Genomic DNA, 25,401 nt, shown 5'->3' with positions numbered 1-25,401 from the left:
GCGACCGGAAAAACATCCTGCAAAAACAGGACCAACGACGACCGAAGAGAATCGTTCAACGCGACAGAAGTGCGACCTTTCCGCAAATTCCTGCAGATTTCAATGCTGGGCCATCAACAAGTGTCAGTTTGCGAACCATTCAACGAAACATAATCGATATGGGCTTTCGGAGCCGAAGGCCCACTCGTGTACATTTGACGACTGCACGACACAAAGTCTTGCGCCTCACCTGGAACTGTCCACATCGACACTGGAAACATGTTGCCTGGTCGGACGAGTCTCGTTTCACATTGTATGGAGTGGATGGACGTGTATGGGTGGTATGGAGACAAGTTCATGAATCCATGGAGTCCGCATGTCAGCAGGGGACTGTTCAAGCTGGTGGAGGCTCTGTAATGGAGTGGGGCGTGTTCTGTTGGAGTGATATGGGACTCATTATACGTCTAGATACGACTCTGACAGGTGAAACGTTACGAAGGCATCTTGTTTGATCACCGGCATCCGTTTATGTCCATTGTGCATACCGACGGACTTGGGCAATTCCAACAGGACAATGCGACACCCCACACGTCCATAATTACTACAGAGTGGCTCCAGGAACGCGCTTCTGAGTTTAAACACTTCCGCTGGCCACCGAACTCCCCAGACATCGCCGGCCGGAGTGGCCGAGCGGTTCTAGGCGCACAGTCTGGAAATGCGCGACCGCTATGGGCGTAGGATCGAATCCTGCCTCGGGCATGGATGTGTGTGATGTCCTTTGGTTACGTTTAAGTAGTTCTAAGTTCTAGGCGACTGATGACCTCAGCAGTTAAGTGCCATAGTGCTCAGAGCCATTTTTCCCCAGACATCAACATTACTGAGCATATCTGGGATTCCTTGCAACGTGCTGATCAGAAGAGATCTCCACCCCCTCGTACTCTTACCAATTTACAGGCACTACTGCAGGATTCATGGTGTCAGTTCCCTCCAGTACTACTTCCGACATTAGTCGAGTCCATGCCACGTCGTGTTGCTGCACTTCTGAGTGCCCGCGGGGGCACTACACGATATTAGGTAGGTCTACCAGTCTCTTTGGCTCTTATATTTCACAAGCCATCATGCGATGTGTGGCTGAGGGCACTTCATGTACCGTTGTCAGTTCTCGTGTTTCTCATTCCAGTCGCCAATGGTGCGCGGGATAGTGGTGAGCCTCAGCATGAGAGCGAATCTCTCTGCTTTTACCATCACGGTCATTTTGCGAAGAAGGACTTCTCGGTCACTCTCCTAGGAGCGGACGCTCTCGAAATTTTTAACGGTAAAGCACACCGTGGTGCATTACGCCTGTCTTCTTGCGTTAGCCACTGGAATTGGAAGAGCATTCCGAACACGCTTCAGCACTCACTAAATTTACAAGTTAGGATGCGAGAATTCTTTTCTTTATGTCTTCTCTATTTCTTCTAGCACTCCTTCCAGGTAATGGTGTCAAAGTAGAGAGCTGAAAACAAATAAGTCACTAGATCCCGATAGAAGCCGGCCGAAGTGGCCGTGCGGTTAAAGGCGCTGCAGTCTGGAACCGCAAGACCGCTACGGTCGCAGGTTCGAATCCTGCCTCGGGCATGGATGTTTGTGATGTCCTTAGGTTAGTTAGGTTTAACTAGTTCTAAGTTCTAGGGGACTAATGACCTCAGCAGTTGAGTCCCATAGTGCTCAGAGCCATTAGATCCCGATAGAATCCCAGTTCAGATTTACAAAGACTAATCTAGGGCACTGGACCCTTACGTAGCTTGCATTAATCTCGAATCTCTCATCCAGCGCAAATTCTCAATCGACTGGGAAAAGCGCAGGTGATTCCTGTATATAAGAAGAGTAAAAGAACGGACTCTCAAAATTATAGACCAGTATCCTTAAAATCGGTTTGTTGTAGAATTCCAGAACATATTCTCAGTTCGAATATAACAAATTTCCCAGACACCGAAAAGCTTATGTCAACGAATCAGCACGGTTTTCGACAGCATCGCTCATGTGAAATTCAGCTTGACCTTTTTTCACACTATATACTGCTAACTTCGGATGCAGGGTAAAAGGTAGATTCAATATTCCTAGATATCCGAAAAGCATTTGACACGTACTCCACTGCAAACTGTTAACGAAGGTACAACCATATGGAATAGGTCCCAGACTGTGAGTGGCTCTAACATTTATTAAGTCATAGAATCCAGTATGGTGTGCTCGACGGCGAGTGTTCAGAGACAAGGGTATCGTCAGGAGCGCGTCGGTGTGATAGGATCGCTAATATTTTCTTTATACATAAATGATCTGCTGAATAGGATAAGCAGCAATCTGCGGTTTTTTGCTTATGATGCTACGGTGTATGGGCGGATGTCTACATCTACATCTACGTCTACATCCATACTCCGCAAGCCACCTGACGGTGTGTGGCGGAGGGTACCTTGAGTACCTCTATCGGTTCTCCCTTCTATTCCAGTCTCTTATTGTTCGTGGAAAGAAGGATTGTCGGTATGCTTCTGTGTGGGCTCTAATCTCTCTGATTTTATCCTCATGGTCTCTTCGCGAGATATACGTAGGAGGGAGCAATATACTGCTTGACTCCTCGGTGAAGGTATGTTCTCGAAACTTTAACAAAAGCCCGTACCGAGCTACTGAGCGTCTCTCCTGCAGAGTCTTCCACTGGAGTTTATCATCTCCGTAACGCCTTCGCGATTACTAAATGATCCTGTAACGAAGCGCGCTGCTCTCCGTTGGATCTTCTCTATCTCTTCTATCAACCCTATCTGGTACGGATCCCATACTGCTGAGCAGTATTCAAGCAGTGGACGAACAAGTGTTCTGTAACCTACTTCCTTTGTTTTCGGATTGCATTTCCTTAGAATTCTTCCAATGAATCTCAGTCTGTTATCTGCTTTACCGACGATCAACTTTATATGATCATTCCATTTTAAATCACTCCTAATGCGTACTCCCAGATAATTTATGGAATTAACTGCTTCCAGTTGCTGACCTGCTATTTTGTAGCTAAATGATAAGGGATCTATCTTTCTATGTATTCGCAGCACATTACACTTGTCTACATTGAGATTCAATTGCCATTCCCTGCACCATGCGTCAATTTGCTGCAGATCCTCCTGCATTTCAGTACAATTTTCCATTGTTACAACCTCTCGATACACCACAGCATCATCTGCAAAAAGCCTCAGTGAACTTCCGATGTCATCCACAACGCCATTTATGTATATTGTGAATAGCAACGGTCCTATGACACTCCCCTGCGGCACACCTGAAATCACTCTTACTTCGGAAGACCTCTCCACTGAGAATGACATGCTGCGTTCTGTTATATAGTAACTCTTCAATCCAATCACGCAATTGGTCTGATAGTCCATATGCTCTTACTTTGCTCATTAAACGACTGTGGGAAACTGTATCGAACGCCTTGCGGAAGTCAAGAAACACGGGATCTACCTGGGAACCCGTGTCTATGGCCCTCTGAGTCTCGTGGACGAATAGCGCGAGCTGGGTTTCACACGACCGTCTTTTTCGAAACCCATGCTGATTCCTACAGAGTAGATTTCTAGTTTCCAGAAAAGTCGAAAGTCGAAAGTGACTGACTGTGGTACGATAAAAGATGATTTGGACAAAATTTCTAATTGGTGTAATGAATGGCACCTGGCTCTACGTGTAGAAAAATGTAAGGTAATGTGAATGACTAGGAAAAACAAACCCGTAATGTTCGAATATAGCATTAGTAGTGTCCTGCTCGACACGGTCATGTCGTTTGAGTATCTAGGCGTAACGCTGGAAAGCGATATGTAATGGAAGGAGCATGTGAGTATTGCGCTAGGGAAGGAGAATGGTCGAGTTCGGTTTTTCGGAGGGTTTTAGAAAAGTGTAGGAGATCCCACATAGGACGCTAGTGCGACCTATTCTTGAGTACTGGTCGAGTGTTTGAGACACGCACCGGGTCGAATTAAAGGAAGACGTTGAAGCAATTCAGAGGCGGGCTGCTAGGCTTGTTACCGACAGGTTCGAACAACACGTAAGTGTTACGGAGATTCTTCGGGAACTCAAATGGGAATCCCTGGAGGGAAGGAGACGTAATCTCCCCCCTTCTTCCTTCTTCCAGCTATTGTCCACATTAAACAATGCGCAGTACAAGTAATTAATAAGCAAAGCCTTCATGAAGATTTTGAGAAGAGCGAGGATTACAGTAAACTTTCAAGTTTACCTAGCTTATCATGTTGATACGGCTACAGTTCTTGTCTAGAGGTCTGAGTCTTGAAGCTGACTGTGTCTCACACCAGGCCCTCACGGTCGGTTTGAACTAAGTAAATTTGAAGATTGTTGTTGAAAAATGGTTTTTTTATGTAAATACATTTTCTCACGTTTTATTATATCGTACAGTCTTTTGAGGCTTCCATTAACCAAGACGAAATTACATTGTCCGCACCTATTAAACAAAAATACGTCCGATCAAATCTGAGGCAAGCTTACGACTCTCTCACACTGCGGAAAGACGATATTCCAAACGGTTTACAATTTTTCTTAACAAAGGAATTCCTACTAGCTTTCTATACATTACTATTATCGAATATTATTATTTAAATGAATCCGCATATAAACATAGTAAACAGTACGGGATTACGTAATTAATAATAGAAATTTTAAGTGTGTAAATATTTCGTAATTTCAAATAATTCTAAAAAAAAATTTTAACTGTGCATTTACAGCTAGTACTTATCGATTTAACATCTAAACTAAAATATTTTATAAAGTAATTCCTTTTCATAACTTTTAGCTTGAAACATAACGTGCTGTGTATAAAATTATGTGAAAGTTTTCAGAAAAGCAACTGAGATAATACTGACCTGTCCAAAATTCGAAAAATAGTACTGGTATCGACAACTACTGTTGAGGAATAGTAATGCTAGAGGAGGATGTCCCGTTACAAAAGCTACTGAGAAAGTTTAGAGATCCGACTATTGAAGCTGAGTCCGCCCCAGTAGCTGAGTGGTCAGCGTGACGGGTTGCCGTCCTCTGGGCCCGGGTTCGATTCCCGGCTGGGTCGGAGATTTTCTCCGCTCAGGGACTGGGTGTTGTGTTGTGTTCATCATCATTTCATCCCCATCCGGCGTGCAGGTCGCCCAATGTGGCGCCGAATGTAATAAGACCTGCGATATGGCGGCCGGACCTGCCCCGCGAGGGGCCTCCCGGCCAATGACGCCAAACGCTCATTTCCATTTCCATTGAAGCTGAGTGCGCGATCCTACTGCCGCCAACATACATTTCGCGTAGGGACCACAAAGATAGGACACGAGAAGTTGGGGCTGATACGGAGATATATAGACAGTCATTTTCCATCGCTCTATCTGCGAGTGGGACAGGTAAAAAAACTACTGGTAATGGTAGAGAGTACCCTTCGCTACGCACAGTACGGTGCCTTGCGGAGTGTGTAGATGTAGATGTAGCTGTAGCTGTAGCTGTAGCTGTAGCTATAGCAATACTCAAGTATCAGTCCGTTCGACTTTAAATCGTGATGGACTGTCAGATATATGTTGGATGTAGCTGTTTCCACTTACTCTTCAAGAACTGTGTTATCAAACAATAACTGGTCTTTACCCCTATGTATGCGCAATAAGTCACTTTTACGTTGACGGCTAACTGCAAATCCCTGCACCAGCTGTCGATTCTTTGCAAGTCTTCCTAGTTTCGCTATTGTTTTAGGGCTCTGAGATTTGTTTTTAAGTATACAACACCCTCTAATAGCATCACGGACTGATTAACCTCTTGTGGTTGGGAGTCACAGTCACGCAGAATTCCGTAAATGACATCGTAGTCGCATTTCGCTGCGGATGTTATTTGTTTGCTCTATTGCAATTTCAAGTGGTACAACGGTGCTTTAGCAAATGTCAGAATCTAACAATCTTCTACCATATCTTGTATCCTTATGTTCTGTCTTTTTACATTAATAACACCAAATCACTCATCGTGTACACCCTTTACATGTAGTGATTACATGTAACTTTGCTTTTACAGATAGTGACATTTGAACTAACTGTGGCTGAAACTAATCGAAACGCTCGAGAGCTAAACTTACATATCACCGCTTCCTACAGCCACCGCCAACCAAATGAGTTAAAGGATAATGGGAGTGTCACCAAATTAGCGTAGAAGTGCCTAAAATTATAGATTAGATACTAATACACTTCCTTATCAAATATTTTTACACGTCACCGCTTCAAATCCTCTACCCGTCCTTGGTGGTGCCAGGAGTTGCAATAATATAGCTTTCCAGCTTATGTATGTATCCAGTTACGACCGCTCCAGGCGTTCCAGATTTAAGCTTACCTATCCACCCCCACCCCCCTCTACCCCCCCACTTCACCAAACTGGACGGCTACTTGTCTTACCCGCAAAGTACTTTATCTTAGAAAGTAAGTCATCTGTGTAATCATATCCAGGATTTTCCTAATCCCATAGTTTCTTTTCCAAACAATAACTTAGGTGTGTGCCATGGTTGTGCAATTATTACAAGCGTTTAAAAATTATTCTTTATGTGTCACACCGATTTTCTACCGTAAATGTCGTAAAAACTATCACCAATCAGTCCACTGACTCCTAAAACTGTGGATTCGACGCTCAAATATTTCGTTTCAATTTATGTTTACATTTCAGACCCCAGTCACCGATCGAGGTGGCGCAGTGGTCAGCGCACTGGACTCGCATTCGGGAGGACGACGGTTCAAACCCGCGTCCGGCCATCCTGATTTAGGTTTTCTGTGATTTCCCTAAATCGCTTTAGGCAAATGCCAGGATGGTTCCTTTGAACGGCCACCGCCGACTTCGTTCCCTATCAATCTCCAATGAAATGGGATCGATGACCTCGCTGTTTGGTCCCCTCCCCAAAATCAACCAACCACCCAACCAACCAAAGCCCACTCACCCATAAGGTTGCAATAACTGTTTTATCCCAATAACATTTTTTCCCTGATACTAAGTCATACACAGGGTGTTTAAAAGTATTACCTATTTTTAGAGACGTAAACCACGAAACATATTTCTGGTGAATATGGGCTCTAAAATGCATATCATAAGAGCTGTGGGTATTTGATCATCTTTGCTACTGTGAAACACATCTCTCCAACCGCAAGCTCATTGCTATTACGAACGACCTACATAATGCAGAAGACAAATGAGAACACATTTTTGTGTTATCCTGCGTTCTGGATATTTTTAAGCAAATAGGAGACTAGCTCGATATTTGCCCAGTTGCCAGATCGCTACAGAAGATCATCTCCGCTATTTCCAGTGTGGAATAATAGGCTTCCGTTGTGCTGATAGCTGTAAAAATGAAATTGCATTGTAAAAGCATTTTACAAACTTACCAAAACACAAACTGGTTCGATTATTAATAATTCGATTATAACTCACGTGCGTGCTGCACTTGAGTGGAACTGTGAATGCGGTTTGCAGTAACAGTACTAACAGGTTTAACGGAATGCGTCCTCATTTGCTTTTTGCGTTCTGTAGGTCATTCGTAATAGCAAATAACCTGCAGTAGAAGAGATGTGTCTCATAGTAGCAAATATCAACAAGTACTGATAACTCTTAACCCTTTGAGTCTCACCAATGTTACAAAATACTCAGTTTTAGAATTTTTCATATTCTTAACCTTTATGATCATAGTAAACAACGAATACAAAAAGAAATTGGCGAAAACTAAACACGCAGTTGTTTTAAGAAGGTAATCTCACTTTGGAATATAATTTTAAAATGTTTCACAAAATTAACATTTACTATCATAGTAAGCTACGAATATATGAAAAAATTGGCAAAAAGTAAACGATCAACTGTTTTAAGGAGTTGGTTTCACTTCAGAACCACTAGGACACACAGTTTTCAACCACCCATTTTTATGGGATGTGTTTATGCATGTATATCAACGTCTGTATGCAGATAGGGGTATTCATTTCATTGTAATTTCATTCTAACGAGCTGCATGGTCATGGACATGTCCGAAAGAACAGATACGATCTTCACACACACACACACACACATATATATATATATATATATATATATATATATATATATATATATATATATATATATATATATATATATATATATACAGTTAACACTTACTGGCCATTTGACCATCTTCTTCTGTGCGGACGCACAAGCAGTGCCAGAACTCTTACGGGAATCGGCAACACGCCGCGAGTAGTGAGTATAATGGGCAGGGACACAATGAATATAGTGCGGGACAATAAGTAGGGAATGTGGGTCTCACGGGAGGCGTGCCAGAGATAAATCCCTGCAGTCGCACTATCCTCTGTGTCCTCGGTGGCTCAGAATGGATAGAGCGTCTGCCTTGTAAGCAGGGGATCCCGGGTTCGAGTCCCGGTCGGGGCACACATTTTCAACTGTCCTCGTTGACTTATATCAACACCTGTATGCAGCTAGGGGTATTCATTTCATTGTAATTTCATGTTTAAACAAATTCTTATTTTTCCTAGACAGTCCCGCATCTCAAAACTCCATGAACTCATAATGCCTAAAATAAATTACAGTCATAAATATCGAGCAATAATGAGCTTCAAATTATAACAAATATTGTGTGAAGACTATATATTGCCCCAGTGGTTTTATTTCGAAGCCATTCATAAAATCAGTAGTACAATTTACGTTACAGTGACGTTAGATATAGCCTGCCTTCTTACTCTGTCAATGGTCTCTTCAACATGGGCACTTTAAAAAAGCACACGTCACAATCTCCTACAGTCAAATAACACAAGTTCAGCGCCGACTGTTTCTTTGAACTCTATGACTGTTACATTACATTTGTAGAAGCACCTCAGTATACCACTAGATGTCTTGCAACATCATCGGTGGTTTCATACTAAAGGCAATGGTGTTTAAAAATAATAACAATAAAGTGGTGAGCTCAGGAAGAAACCATTGGTACTCAAAGGATTAAGTTATGCATTTTAGAGCGCATGTTTACAGGGCAGTTTTTCTTCCTTTTGTCCATACTATCACCTCTCAAAATATGGAATATTTTTTAATACGCTGTGTGTACCCTGTGAATGAAATTACTCCAGAAGTTGCATGTCACCACTTTACCACTCCATCCAAGAAGTATATGGATGCTAAGGATGCCTTACCCACAGAGTAATTATCTAGTGGTACTGAGTTACATGCGTACCAAGTTCGTTTGAAATTGCCCCACGAGTTCCAGATATGTCCTAGAAAACACACACACACACACACACATCCGTAAGTGAGGACACCAGACAGAATGCGTACCATTAAAAAGCAACCCATTTTGTTTACGCACGAGGCATGTGTAACTATGAAGTGCCAAACGGAGACGTGCAGATTACAACTTCTGACAACTCGTTGGCACACAGAAAATGGCCACGTGCATCCTCAGATGGCCACGCACGTACTACACGCGTGCGACGTTTTCTCTGGCAGCCTCTGGGGGGGGGGGGGGGCGGTAAGGAGCCGAAATGGCTATGGCTCACAGTCGCAAAGCCTCCAGAACTCTCGCCACACGCAGCACCACGAGCTCACGAACACTTTTCCCAGCTAAAGTCCATTGCTGCACGGATTAAACGGTACACCTCCCTCCAACCACGTGGCTTCAGCTGCCACGGAAATCCATTTCCCTGCACGAGCTTCGGCCAGCATTAGGATTGTAACAAAAAAAGACTTTCTTCACTTCATTAGAGAACATCAAAGACGCTCCCTTTTCCTTTTCGTTAAAAAAAAAGGAAATCTGTTTACAATACACTGAAAAAGAAAAGCAACAGCTACCGATTACTTCCTGCCAACTGCCATGATCCATAAAGTCGCAAACCTGAGTACTGTGTTGCTCTACCTCATAAGCAGCTCCGTTGTTGTGGTCACAGACCGGCCAGTCGGCTCCGACCGACCGCCATGTCATCCATCAACAAATGGCGTCTCTTGTATGTGGTGTGGTGGAGTGTATGATAAGCACACCGCTCTCTTGACCATTAGGTTAGCGGGTCTGGAGCCGTTCGAACAGCTCCTCAATTGGCATCAGGAGACTGAGGGGCCCTGGCCTAGTCCTCCCTCCACCGGGAATTGAACCTGGGTCCTCCGCGCGATAACCATCATGTTGATACCATGTAACGTCGTCTCTAGCCTTCACAGTAGCCTCAGTTCGACAACGTAGTCCTATTTTTCTTCATGCGTATCAAATCCAATTCACTCCACTAATTGATAATCAGTTCCCGTAGAGCTAACAAGTTTCTACGTTTCACCCGCTGTTCCAGAGAGTCCCAGAAATTTTCTATGTGGTTAAGACTAGAAGATGTGGACAAAAAAAGGTGTTGTTCAAACCACGAACGTATGCGTTCGCGCTTATGGTCATTGCTTTTACCATCCTGGAAGGCGGGAGATGGTATGTCCGTCATGAAAAAAAAATGGTTCAAATGGCTCTGAGCACTATGGGACTTAACATCTGTGGTCGTCAGTACCCTAGAACTTAGAACTACTTAAACCTAACTAACCTAAGGACATCACACACATCCATGCCCGAGGCAGGATTCGAACCTGCTACCGTAGCAGTCGCGCGGTTCTGGACTGAGCGCCTAGAACCGCTAGACCACCGCGGCCGGCTCCGTCATGAAGCTGTAGAAGTCATTTACTTACAAATGGCAAAACGTGGTCGTCGGGAAACATCCTTGTTGGTGTCTTGAATAACAGGCGCCGCTGTAAATTTTCATTTCTGTATTCTTTTATTCAATTCTATGTACATTGTAACTATGAGTTATTGATGGCTAAATTGAGTTACTGCTCGGAAGGCCAAAATATAAAAGTTACAGTCGCTTGGCTGCCCTTGTAAATAATTTATTTAACGACCGATTTCATAGCTTATAAGTCACATCATGATGTTAGATCTGTTCAATTAGAAAAAGTGTTCGCTACTGTTGTGATCCATTATAGCTACATACGAAAGGGTAATTTCTTTCATGACATTAAATTTGCGACATGGGCGCGACCGAACATTCTTTGTCTATGGATAAATGACACAATTAGCGGATTGTCAGTAAGTAGAAATTAGGGGTGCACGATTCCTCAATCATGCCTCAAATACTTTTTTAAAAAGCTGTTAGAATCTTCAAGAAATATTCGCCCAACTTAATGTGTCATAAAACCAATAAAGGGCTGGAACATACAGTGAAAAATAAGAACATCTACCATGAACCCGGGGAGGATGGCAGTAGGCCAGATATAAGCGGTCAACCATTACATCCCGGATCACACTCCATCAAAGTGACTATAAATTAATAAGAAAGAGTGCAGGAATAATCGATAAGAACCCACTTGGTATTAAAAACAGCATAAAAACGATATCTGACAGGGGAATTTTGTATGCTGATGAAAGTGGCATACAATAAATAAAGCAGCCTGCAGTGCATGGAGATGAAATCGAGAGAATGCTGAGCTAAGTACTGAGCGAGAAGTCGTGTTCAGTGATGGAAACCAGGATCGCGGATATGCAGTGGGACAATATGAGCTGCAGAAATATTCGCGTGGCGTGGTCGCATTCACAGACAAAAAATGTTAAAATCCTGCCCCGAATAACATAGAGTAACCGTAATAGAACAATTATACGTGACAAAGAATTATGAGCAGGAATTAATACAATTTTTGGTATGTTAATTAAGCACCTGATGAAAATCAAGTAGGCGGAAATCAGTAGCAGCATATGGAACGTATAACATTATTATTTGAGGGGTTCTTACTTAAGCATATTGTGAGAAATAAATGATAAGTAAGCGACACATAATTGACCATTTTAGAGAAGAAAGATGGCATGCTGTTTCAATAGCAATGGCATCTCAAAAAATCCTTTTTTATGTTATAAAATCTGTGTATACCGAAATCCAGACAATAAGCGATAAAGTAATGTATACTGAGGCAATAAAAACACACAGTCATTAGTGCAATGCTAAAGAAACAGATAATCTTATCTGAAGTATTTGTTTAAAAAATTAAAGTTATCCAGAATGTTAAGACGACGTAGTTCCATTTGCAAGTTTAGCGTCTGGTCTGGAGACTGTTTTAACGGACTTCATAATTTCCACTTCCTCAAGGACGTTAAGTGTGTTCCCCTTACTTTCTCGATGTAAAATGGACAAATTTGAGGCTGGATCATTTGCCGTATGCCCTCGTTTCCGGAAGTGGGCATGTAACGATCTACAACCCTAACCAGTAAGATATGCTTTGAATCTAATACTGAAACATCTACCAGTCTGCCCTGCACAACACTGAATAATCTCTTCAGTCATTTCTTCACACGTCTGTTGCATTGAATTTAGTATTTGTAGGCTGCTCTACTTTATTTTCCCCGCGGCTGTCAGCCAGTTTTTTCCTGGATAGTACCAAAATAAGGGATCTTGTGACATGTACGTGCTTTTTTTATCGTCCGTTTTCCTAGTGTAGTAGATGGAATAATGGTCTTTTTTTATACTTACCGATACTAAGTTTAAAGTCATCCACAGCTTTTTATCAGAGTCATTTTCAAGGTGAATGTAAAGAATAACTTGTACTTTTATTCGAAGGATTCCTTGGGCATGGATACAGAATGGACTCTATGTAAGAGGGACCTAGAGGCGACTTTCTTATACTGAATAAGGTGACATATTTTCTAAGGATGACTGCATAAGTTGTTGTCGTTTTACTGGAAACCTCGAAGGTCACCTAACCACCATTTAAACCAATATTGAGACGTAAATGAGACAGCTTCCCGCGTTTGCTATATTGCACGGGATGTTGGATGTTATCAAGGAGCCCGGTAATATCCTCAATGAACAAGATGCACTGTCCTTGTGTACCACTATACAATAAAACCAGGTTATCCACCTATCTAAACCCAGGCGATGACTGTTGATGTGAGCAGGGAACTGAATGATAGCATCGTATACAAGAAGACACACCAGTGGTGACCCCATGCCAAGGCCCAGTTTTTATATAGAAATATCATCGCCAAATCGGAAATAATTAAATCTCAATTAAATATCAAAGCTTGAGAATGTCATTAATTGCACTGTCAGATCAACTAATACTTGTTTTTAAATTATAGGCTACCATTTCTTGAACCTGGTCCGTGGTAATATCCGTGTAACTATTTCTGTCATTCAAGGTGACCGTTTGTGTTCCTGGTGGTATACTTGAAGTGGAAAGATTCTCTATTAGATGCTATTTGTTACGGATGCTATAGGTAACCGGATGTTGGAAATATTGGTTTATGTACCTGGATAAAAGCTTCTCAATATACCGCTCCAAACGTTCACTATGGTTCTCACTGGATGATTTTGTTTGCAGAACTTAATAGTTGCTCGGACCTTTGGAGCTGAAGGATTCATCAATATGATACTCTTTTTTGTGGGCGATTCTGGGAAAGATGTAGTAGCTGTAAGCGCTTCGTTTGGACTAGCAGAAAATCTGTTGTTCGGGCTCGTACCATTCTCCACAAGAAAATTATGGAGTTTATCAACATATTGCATCTCCGACAGAATACTGTACTTTCTATCAGATTGTAAGAGGGGCGTTCAATAAGCAATGCAACACACATTTTTTTCTCAGCCAATTTCGGATGAAAAAAAGCGAAATTTCTTGTCTGACATCGTGGAATATTCCCGCTTCAGACGCTTTAGTTTAGTGAAGTTCCGACAGGTGGTGCACTATAAGTAACCTTCAAAATGGCGTCTGTAACAGAGGTGCGTTCCAAGCAGAGAGCTGTCATTTGGTTTCTTTGACGGAAAACCAGAGCATCGCAGATATTCATAGACGCTTGCAGAATGCCTACGGAGACGTGGCAGCGAACAAAAGCACGGTGAATCGCCGGGCGAAGCGTCTGCCATCATTGCAACAAGGTCGCTCAAACCTGTCCGATCTCCAGCGTGCCGGCCTCCAATGTTGGAACGTGTGGACAGTCATTCGAGGTGATCGACGGATCATAATCAAACGCCTAAGTGCTCAAGTGGTTGTCTCTGTTCGTAGTGCTGACACACTCCTCCACCAGTTGGCGTACTCAAGGGTCTGTGCCCGCTGAATTCCAGAACACCATAAAAAGCAACGAAGGACCATCTGTGCGGAAATGCTTGCGCGTTACGAGGCTGATCGTGATAATTTTTTGTCTATCATCGTCACAGGCTCCGTCGACGACCAGTAGAGTGGTACCAGCGGGCATACGGTTCGGCCCAGTAGGGTGGCGTAAGGCCGTCACACTGAACGGAGATTATGTTGAAAAATAGGGTTTTATAGCCAGAAGGCTGGAGAATAATGTGGCGTATTGGAATCCTGAATAAAACCAACTTGCTTTCAGAAAAAAATCATTGCATTAATTATTGAACGACCCTCGTATATACACTATACGATCAAAAGTATCCGGACACCCCCAAAAACATACGTTTTTCATATTAGGCGTACTGTGCTGCCACCTACTGCCAGGTACTCCATATCAGCGGCCTCAGTAGTCATTTGACATCGTGGGAAACAGAATGGGGAGCTCCGCGGAACTCACGGACTTAAAATGTTTTTATGTACATGACGCTTCTTCTTGTAAGAGCTCATTATGTCAATAACTAGCATCCGCGTAATTTTTTACGTGATTGCGACTGTCATTTGTCAGCTTATGGTGGCTTAAGAAGCCGAAAGATAGTATGTGAATAAATCCATACGTACTACTAAAATGTGTGTGTTCCTCATCTCCTCCTAAACCACTGGACCGATATCAGCCAAACTTGGTACACGTATACCTTACCGTCACGCGGCAATCACTGAGGTTGTAAGAACCACCTACCTATCAGAAGGGTGGGGGTGGGGGTGAAAAAGAAGCGTAGTCCACGACGTGTGATTTTCCAGACTTTATTCATACAGTATTTGAGAATAGGAGCACTTAGCGATTTGCAACGAACTTTCAGACCTTCGCGATTTTTTTTCTCCCTGACAGACCCTACAAAATGCTGAAAGGAAGAATGTTTATCGCTTGCTACTTTTTCGCTGATCGTGAAGTAAAAGTACCGCATGAGACATGACGTTATAATTTAGTACTTCTACCAAATGTATTCGAGACCCGATGTACAGACAGTGTGCACGTATACCACAGAATGTAAGTGTAAACTTGTATCACTGCGCGATACATAGTTCAGGAGACATGACATAAATAAAGAGATACAGGACGTTTAAATTTATTACTTCTTTGCTACAATTCTTTTCATAATAAATTTCTCAGACGGTTTCCACGTATACCAGCTGGATTTTCCTGCAGTATTATATCATTGTGCGACACATAGTTCAGGAGATACAGCCTCATATTAAGCACAAGGTCAGAAGCTGTGTGGTACGGGCCCGGATACGCAACTGTAAATAAATGCCTGGTCTACGCCAGGTTTCTCTGCTACTAAACAATAAGCAGACTGAATAATAAGCAGGCTGAAACTGTGTACCGGACAGGGACTCGAAACTGGGATGTTTGCCTGTCGTGAGCAAGTATCTTACCGATTGAGCCACCCTATCACGAGCCGCGCCCCCCCCCCCCCCCCCCTCAAGGCTCTCTTTCCTACAGTACCTCGTCTTCTACCTTCAAAACATCACAGAAGCTCTCCTGTGAAACCTGCAGGACTTCCACCCTTTTCTGCCAAGGCTGGCGTTCTCGGATGGCAAGCGCAAATGTGAAGGGGTTAGGATGAGTTAGGTATACAACATGGCGGTCCTCCCTTGCGGTGGTCAGAGGTGGTGGACCGGAGCCTTGATGACGAGTACGCCTACACTTACGTTCCCGTTCAGTCCAACATCAGGACACTGACATCCGAATGCTCTACAAATCTGGATATTCCACGATTCGACCAGGCGGTCATATGCCACAACGAAGCATCTTTCAAATACCGTCAGGTGCTGATAACGCTGTCTCACAAGAGTACACGTCATCTCAGTTTCCTTCACAGTGACCAGTCAAATCCCCTCATATACACTACCAGGACTGGCAATAACACTAAACATGAACAACAAAAATAGTTCAAATGGCTCTGAGCACGAGAGGACTTAACATCTGAGGTCATCAGTCCCCTAGAACTTAGAACTACTTAAACCTAACTAACCTAAGGACATCCATGCCCGAGGCAGGATTTGAACCTGCGACCGTAGCGGTCGCGCGGTTCCAGACTGTAGCGCCTAGAACCGCTCGGCCACACTGGCCAGCCATGAACAACACTAATGTACTCCAGAGTCCGTTCCACCTATCATTCGCCTCTAACATTTTCATGACCTCTGATAGTAAGTACATGTACATCTACGAAGTTATATTAACATCTGACCATGTCTTCTGTGAGTTCCACTTTTTGTCAGATAGTGTCCAGTACTTGCATGGATTTGCAAACGATAAGGATTTCAGCACAACTGTACAAAGTAGTTGGTAGTAACACCATCTACATTCTGTATATAAAGGAAGATAAAGCAGTAGGTTGAATGTTGTTTGTTTGTGAGAAGATAGCGCTTTCCTTCGTTTAACAAATAGTAGGACTGCCATCTATTGAGCATGCGGTTTGGGTTCCTACGAAAATGGAATGCGACTGTGGAATAAATGGGTTGAGGAGGCCATACCTAATGCCTTTCAGAATCTCAAGGCCCCAAGCGACTAGCGCCTGAGAGGACACACTATTGTTCAATTGTTCACTTGTCTGTGCAGCTATGTCACGTACCCTCTCAAGAAATGTGCTTGTTTGCACGCAGACAAGTGTCCACACAGATACTGCAGTATCTCAACCACCTTGCTCGATCGCCAAAGTCCCACACGCCAAGCACCTGAAAGGACACATATATTGTTCTTTTGTTTGCTTAACCGTGCACCTACGTCTGGCGCCTTGTCAAGAAATGAGCTTGTTTGCAGGAAGACAGGTATCCACACGGACAGTGCGACGACGTCTTGAGCGCCATGGACTGCCAGTATGACTAATATTGTTGCGGCTTCCCTTGACGTGGCAGCAGACAAGAAGGGCGCCGACATTGGTGCGTCCATCAACAACACTGCATATAATACAGGAGTGGCATCATGCCGTCTTTTCAGAAGACTCCCGTTTCTGTGCACAGCCTCACGGTGGACATTGCAGCGGAGAGAGATGCACAAACAGTGATGTGCATAACGATAATCAAGGAGACAGTATCTTCAGACGTATCTGTGTCTGGCGGCTGCTAGGACGGTAGTCCCCATCCTTCTGAGACACTTCCCTCTAAATTCAATCAATTATTAGCTAGTACTCTCCCCCTCCGCCACCATCATCAACATTTGTGCCTAACAAAACTTTAGAAAGAAAATGAATTTTGTATGAATACTTTTATTTAAAAAATTACAAAAGATAAATAGTATTTAGTTTCTGTAGGCGTTTTATTAAACCAAAAACTAATGAGTCAGTGACATAATTGCTGCAAATGTTTTTGGAGAATGATGAAGCAATTCTCAGTGCATTCCTGGTACATCTACAGCTCCTTCTCAAAGAGAAGCTAACTACACACATCGAGAGTAGATACTTGTTACAAAACATGCTTCCTCTGCACCAGTCCTCTACCTATTTCCTTCACCCACACCCTGCATCCCCACTTAAAATCAGCTAAGTTAAAATGCGTTAACCATACTTACCGTCTGCAAGTCATTTGATTGTTGTACTCCTACACCTGAAGTGGTAGAAATTGAAAGACTTCATGCTCCCAGTGCTTTGTGACTGACCATTGACGCTAACAATAGTAACAATACTGTATGGGCCCTATAGCATTACACAGTCATTGTTGTCTCATGCTGTCTATTTGGTGTTGTGAAGTGAACAACGAACCAATTTCTAGTTTATTTCTGAAACTATCTACAAATGGGAAAATAAATTCTCATATTTAAGCCTACCAGTATATCACGTATATATCTAAGTATATTATGTATATATCTGAATTTTATTATCATAGCTACATGGAAAATAGTACAAATTATATGTGTAGGGGGAGGACTATGTTAGGAAAATGATGTTTATACGTTCCTTTCACAAGCTGTAACGTCCACTACATTCTTCACTACATTCTGGCATGCATTAATGCTAGTATTTGAAAAAAAAATGTGATTATTGGTAACTTGTGTTATCAGAATTATAGTCTTATGAAATAGTGATAATAGTAATGACCTTTTCAAAGTAATTCAGTTTGGTGAACGAAATACCGTTGAACCAATTTATTTTTACCTCTCAGAAACTTTAATTTTACACTTCAATGGCTAATTACCAGTAGGCTGGGAACCTCTCTCTTAGAAGAACTCATTTTGCCGGATTACTCGTAATTCGGACAGCAAGAATCACAATTTTGGCGTCATAAGACTTATGGCTTCAAAGCCACTGTGACGTTTTCAACACAATAACACAAAACCGCATCTTGCCCGTGTTGTCTTGACATACATCGGTACAGTTTGGAAATCTGTGGTAAGTTCCTATGGGACCAAACTGCTGAGGTCATCGGTCCGTAGACTTACACACTACTTAATCTAACTTACGCTAAGGACAACACACACGCCCATGCCCGAAGGAGGACTCGAAATTCCCACGGGGCCAGCCGCGCAAGTCGTGGCAAAGCGCCCGAGACTGCGCGGCTCTCGATACAGTGTATGTTCGACTGTTGCTACAGTCAGCAAGTTCTCCAGATCTCTCACCTATTGTAAACACCTGGTCACCGATTGCGGAGAGTGGCACCGACCACTTGCCAGACACTACGTTTGATGAACTCTGGCACAGGGTTCACAAAGCATGCCATTCTCCTGGAAACTGTACTTAAATTCTCAAGGTAATATATAAGTTACATTTACTAACATCAAAAAAGTTTTGCATCACCGCAGTTCCCAGAACTCCTGAAAATAGACGTTGACTGTGGACGTTGTATCACACACACAGTCCCTTTGACTGTTCAGAGATGTCAACGCGCCCAACGATGTAAACAACGATGCATGAGCAGCGGCTATCAGACGGAGGGGGTCCGACAGCTGATCAGTTCCAATCATTCCACCGGGAAGGAGGTACACGGCTCTGTAGTTCAACCATGCCTAGATGGTCAATACCGCGGTTCGGTCGCGTCCGCATTGTTACTTTGTACCAGGAAGCGCTCTCAACAAGGGAAGTGTCCACGCGTCTCGGAGTGAACCAAATCGATGTTGTTCGGACATGGAGGAGATACAGAGAGACAGGACCTGTCGATGACATTGCTCGCTCAGGCAGCCCAGGGATACTGCTGCAGTGGATAACCGCTGCCTATGGATTAAGGCTCGGAGGAACCCTGAGAGCAACGGCACCATGTTGAATAATGCTTTTCGTGCGGCCACAGGACGCCTTGTTACGACTCAAACAGTGCGCGATAACCTGCATGATACGCAACTTCACTCCCGAAATCCATGGTGAGGTCTATCTTTGCAACCACGACACCATGCAGCGCGGTACAAATGGACCCAACAACATGCCGAATGGACTGCTCAGGAATGGCATCACGTTCCCTTCACCGATGAGTGTCGCATATGCCTTCAACCAGACAATCGTCGGAGATGTGTTTGGAGGCAACCCGATCAGGCTGAACGCCTTAGACACACTGTCCATCGAATGCAGCAAGGTGGAGGTTCGCTGCTATTTTGGGGTGGCATTATGTGGGGCCGACGTACGCCGCTGGTGGACATGGAAGGCGCCGTAACAGCTGTACGATATGTGAATGCCATCCTGCGACCGATAGTGCAACCATATAGGCAGAAAATTGGCGAGGCATTCGTCTTCACGGGCGAAAATTCGTGCCCCCATTGTGCACATCTCGTGAATGACTTCCTTCAGGATAACGACATCGCTCGACTAGAGTGGCCAGCATGTTCTCTAGACATGAACGCTATCGAACATGCCTGGGATATATTGAAAAGTGCTGTTTATGGACGACGTGACCTACCAACCAATCTGAGGGATTTACACCGAATTGCCGTTGAGAAGTGGGACAGTCTTGAGCAACAGTGCCTTGATTAACTTGTGGATAGTATGCCACGACGAATATAGGCATACATCAATGCAAGAGGACGAACTACCGGGTATTAGAGGTACCGGTGTGTACAGCAATCTGAACCACAACGTCTGAAGGTCTGGCTATATGGTGGTACGGCATGCAATGTGTGGTTTTCATGAGTAATAAAAAGGGCAGAAATGATGTTTGTGTTGATTTCTGCGCCAATTTTCTGTACAGGTTCCGGAACTCTCGGATCCGAGGTGATGCAAAACTTTTTTGATATGTGTATTTTGCCTTTTTGGTAATGTGAAGTTGAACTCTTGATTAGACAAACAGTTAAGTTCATATTTAAGTTCCTAAGTAATCTCGTAATTCTTGAAAAGCTGTCAGCAATGCAAAAGTTAATCAGAAATGCAACATTAAACTGTGAACTTCAATGCTCGTGGCGAAAGTACGTTCTATTGCTTTAAATTTAAGGAAACTGTCCTGTTAGCAATAATAGAAGCAGTCCGCCTGCGAGAAAAAAAATGGTACAGAAATAACCACCAAAAATGCCGTGTCTGAAAAGTTTGTTACTATTGAAATTTTAACTGTACCACACGTAAATTACAGATGACCTACCTGTTTGCACAATGAAAAAATGCAGTGCTGCTGCTATCTCCAAAGTACTGCAGCTGCTGCTACTATGCTAGTTGAAAAATAAAAATTCAAACTATTTGCAACGGGATGTGCAATATTTGCTTTAAACTATAGAAACTTTGTCACAATTTCTGTGCTAATAAATCTCATTACTGCACTGAACATGGTCAGTTAAAATTCTGTTAATGAGAAACTCGGGAAAGCAAAATTATATATGTGAAACTTGAAATAAAGAGACAAATGCTGATTGATGGAAAAACAATAAAGTAACTGTATTAACACAACTTTACATCACTAAGACAAAATATTTTTACCTAAAATATTAAAAATTCGCTTTACATTAGCAGTGGAAAAACCTGAACAAATATCTTTACTTTCTTAAAAACACGAATCGTATCCATCTTCGAAGAAAAGTCAGTAAACCACACATTGTTAAGCTTTCATAAAAATTTCCATCTCTAAATCACTGACCAGAGTAATTATTACGCTTGGATGTCTCGGAAAATGCGTAATTACTGTACCTTTTGAAGTCTTCTAAATGAATTTATAAAATATCTCCCCATAAATGATAAATAACATAAGAAAATTATTGCCGGCGCACTTCACGACCTAAACACATCTTCCAAGATGCTACTCCAGCAGGTGTAAAAATGAATGTGCGCAACAGGAAATACTGAACGCGAAAATGAAGATTTGGCTCTGTCTGACTACCCCCTGAAGCAAACCTTAGCTCCTCCTCCTTGCTCTTTAACATATAAATTACAACATAAACATACATGAATAATTAAGGGAACTAGTAACTGCAAATGATAATTGCTGCTTCTACTTATACATTTATTGCGGATTCAAGCCCCTTTATATATTACAAATGTTTATACATCAATGTCCCTTGGACATAAAGAGATACAAATGGATTTCCTAACCAATATGATTGACCAATTGTCCAAATCTACCCCTTTTTATGGCTACGTGATCTAATATAAATAACGCGAGATGACTGACACCACCTACGTACCAAACACTAGAAGACACTACTTTCAAAGATGATCTACAGTGATGTGCAACCTCAGTGGAAACAAAATTTACGTGATCGCAGCTGTTTAGCTTTATAGCCCTAATAAGCCGAAGCAATCAGCAGTATCACCGTATGTACTGTGTCCGGTGCGTCGGAGAGTTGGTTCTCGTACACGTCTGCGATGGTGGAAGTACTCCACAAAATAAAAACTCATTCAAACAGTAGGACGGCAGATGGCGGTCCTCTGACTAGTATAATCTAATACTGTCTTCTCCTCTTTGTGTTCTACAGACGAGAAACGTGAACTCCCAGCCACAAGGACGGAGTTCAGATAACGTCTCTACGTGATCATAGGCAGAAGTAGGGCTCTCAATAAGTTCGCAACAGTACAGTGCCTAACCGTCTAACTATAAAATCTCCTGAGAGCAAAGACAGCAAGTCCGTCTGCACCAACAAAGCTGATACTGAGCAACCGTCAGACACAGGTGCTAAAAACGGAAAAACCTCATTCTCTCCACTGCTGGCTTCCCGGCAAAGCTCGGCTCCCCTCCCTCATAACTGCAGAAGGCGAATAATATTCTCTAAACCACGGAATATTCTCTCTCTCTACAGATTCTTCCGAACGCCGACCAATCATATTTTAGTCTTTTGTGGTCCAGCGTGGAAAGTTTGTGAGGATATACCTATCCCCATAAACTAGGAATACATACAATGGTACACTTCTCAGAGTACATATACTCAGAAATAACCCAGCCTGCGTGATTTCTGAGGTAACGTTTCCTCGTTCCTCTCTGCTGCGTCCAAGCTCTTCAGAGTTTCCGAAGTATTATCCGGTTACCCTTACGGCCCCGCTACAATGCCGGCTGCCCGCCGACAGTGCCCCGACCGTCCGTCTTGGCTACTTCCTGTGTCAAGCAGGATCAACACACATGTGCGGGCTTTTCCACATAGGGCTTGAGTTACGCCTGCTGTTTCATTTCCACTGGCGTTCCAACCTCTGCTAGTATAGCCCTTTCGACCCTGATAGAAAATTTCTTAAAACGTTGTCTGATATGTACCAATTACCATACATTATTACGTGTAGACTCAGGTAAAAATACTGAAAAAATTCGCACAGTGATAATTTATTCAAGATGTCACCAGAATTATCGCGCTACTCAAAACTGAAACATGTACAAAACGCAAGTAGCATTTCATGAAAGTGTCTAGACACCTTACACACCTTAAGTGAAAGATTCTCAGTCTAAAATGATGCAATAATTTCCTTAAACTAATGAAATTTAGGAAAGAATGCATTTATCTCGGTAGCGCATGGCTTTGTCTTGTCGTTGAAGTTTTAAATAATCTGTTGCACTCTGGTGGTCTCAGCATGAAATAAAACAGCTGCCAAATGGAAGCTGGGAGCTCGCACCATCGCTGCAGCCTGGAGTGACGCAAAAACTCGATGTAGCTGAAACACGAAAAATTTATAATCGAACCCGCACGATTGTGTGGGCCAGAGTGGAAAGGGATAGGCAGTCATTCATTACACCGTTTTGCTAATAAAGACACTCCGTCACCTTTCGTGCAATAAGCGTTAACAACTATTTACAAGGTGTACATGACAACATCGGTCTCTTTAAATATTCATATATACGATGTACAACCTATCAAATGATACCTAATTCCGGTTGTAAATCACGGCTAAGTACAGGGCTATTACAAATGATTGAAGCGATTTCATAAATTCACTGTAGCTCCATTCATTGACATATGGTCACGACACACTACAGATACGTAGAAAAACTCATAAAGTTTTGTTCGGCTGAAGCCGCACTTCAGGTTTCTGCCGCCAGAGCGCTTGAGAGCGCAGTGAGACAAAATGGCGACAGGAGACGAGAAAGCGTATGTCGTGTTTGAAATGCACTCACATCAGTCAGTCATAACGGTGCAACGACACTTCAGGACGAAGTTCAACAAAGATCCACCAACTGCTAACTCCATTCGGCGATGGTATGCGCAGTTTAAAGCTTCTGGATGCCTCTGTAAGGGGAAATCAACGGGTCGGCCTGCAGTGAGCGAAGAAACGGTTGAACGCGTGCAGGCAAGTTTCACGCGTAGCCCGCGGAAGTCGACGAATAAAGCAAGCAGGGAGCTATTTTCATCTTTCAACGGGATGGTGCTCCACCGCACTTCCATCGTGATGTTTGGCATTTCTTAAACAGGAGATTGGAAAACCGATGGATCGGTCGTGGTGGAGATCATGATCAGCGATTCATGTCATGGCCTCCACGCTCTCCCGCCTTAACCCCATGCGATTTCTTTCTGTGGTGTTATGTGAAAGATTCAGTGTTTAAACCTCCTCTACCAAGAAACGTGCCAGAACTGCGAGCTCGCATCAACGATGCTTTCGAACTCATTGATGGGAACATGCTGCGCCGAGTGTGGGAGGAACTTGATTATCGGCTTGATGTCTGCCGAATCACTAAAGGGGCACATATCGAACATTTGTGAATGCCTAAAAAAACTTTTTGAGTTTTTGTATGTGTGTGCAAAGCATTGTGAAAATATCTCAAATAATGAAGTTATTGTAGAGCTGTGAAATCGCTTCAATCATTTGTAATAACCCTGTATGTAAGTGAATGCCTGTAAGCTGTGAAATTATAGCCACCTTACAATATTACCACATCACAAGATACAACTCGACTCCTCTCTCTCTGTCTCTCTCTCCCTCTCTCTCTCTCTCTCTCTCTCTCTCTCTCTCACCAAGACTGTACTCCACTCCACTCATCCACTCACAAGCAAAGTTTCTACTGCCGGCCGGTGTGGCCGAGCGGTTCTAGGCGCTTCAGTCTGGAACCGCGTGACCGCTACGGTCGCAGGTCCGAATCCTGCCTCGGGCATGGATGTGTGTGATGTCGTTAGGTTAGTTACGTTTAAGTAGTTCTGAGTTCTAGGGCACTGATGACCTCAGATGTTATGTCGCATAGTGCTCAGAGCCATTTGAACTATTTTGAAAGTTTCTACTGATAGTCTTTCGCAGCACAACCCGCTATTATTCAGACGCTATTGAACTTCACTTTTCAGCATGACATCCAAAACATTACCAAAATTATAATTTTCTGTGTAAAACAAAACCCTTACAATGTATACTCGGAAACCACCTACAGATTTAATGATTTATTCTTCCTGCTATACTGTATATGTACAATCCGCAAAGTTTCTGTCGATACTGGTGGCCATTGAAATTAGGTTACCTTTGCGAAGCAGTTGATGTTCCAGTCGCCAGACGCCCTCCTTTGCTGACAGCTGTTCTGCTCTCTTTCGCGACAGGTGCCAGGATGTACGGGCTGCTGCTGGAGAACATGTCCGAGTACATCAAGCAGGTGTACGGCGAGGACCGCTGGGAAGAGATCCGGCGCCAGGCGGCAGTCGACCAGCCCAGCTTCAGCGTGCACCAGGTCTACCCGGAGACGCTGATCCCGCGCCTCGCCAAGAAGGCCATCCAGGTAAGCGGCCGGCCGAGCGAGGGGCGCACTGCATATGGCGATCTAGATTAGATTAGATTAGATTAGATTAATACTAGTTCCATGGATCATGAATACGATATTTCGTAATGATGTGGAACGAGTCGAATTTTCCAATACATTACATAATTAGGTTAATTTAACAACATACTTAAGTTAATATAACAACTTTATTTTTTTCTGTTTTTTTTCTTTATTTTTTATTTTTATTTT

At 43.1% G+C, this 25,401-nt stretch overlaps 1 protein-coding gene and 1 non-coding gene across 2 annotated transcripts in view; both read left to right on the top strand.

The window, feature by feature from the left end:
• The window catches only part of LOC124623063 (soluble guanylate cyclase 88E), a 338,153-nt gene that overhangs the window by 186,323 nt on the left and 126,429 nt on the right, over positions 1-25,401 (top strand). Inside the window, exon 2 of the mRNA XM_047148855.1 lies at positions 24,995-25,170. Coding sequence (XP_047004811.1) covers positions 25,003-25,170 — 168 coding nt within the window. The 5' untranslated portion in view covers positions 24,995-25,002. The remainder of the gene's footprint in view (positions 1-24,994; positions 25,171-25,401) is intronic.
• Trnat-ugu lies at positions 8,335-8,409 on the top strand. The gene has a single exon. It is a non-coding gene; the product is annotated as a tRNA-Thr (tRNA).

Source organism: Schistocerca americana, chromosome 7 (assembly GCF_021461395.2).
Source record: "Schistocerca americana isolate TAMUIC-IGC-003095 chromosome 7, iqSchAmer2.1, whole genome shotgun sequence".
Classification (NCBI taxonomy): Eukaryota; Metazoa; Arthropoda; class Insecta; order Orthoptera; family Acrididae; genus Schistocerca; species Schistocerca americana.
This window is presented reverse-complemented; position numbering and strand designations above follow the sequence as displayed.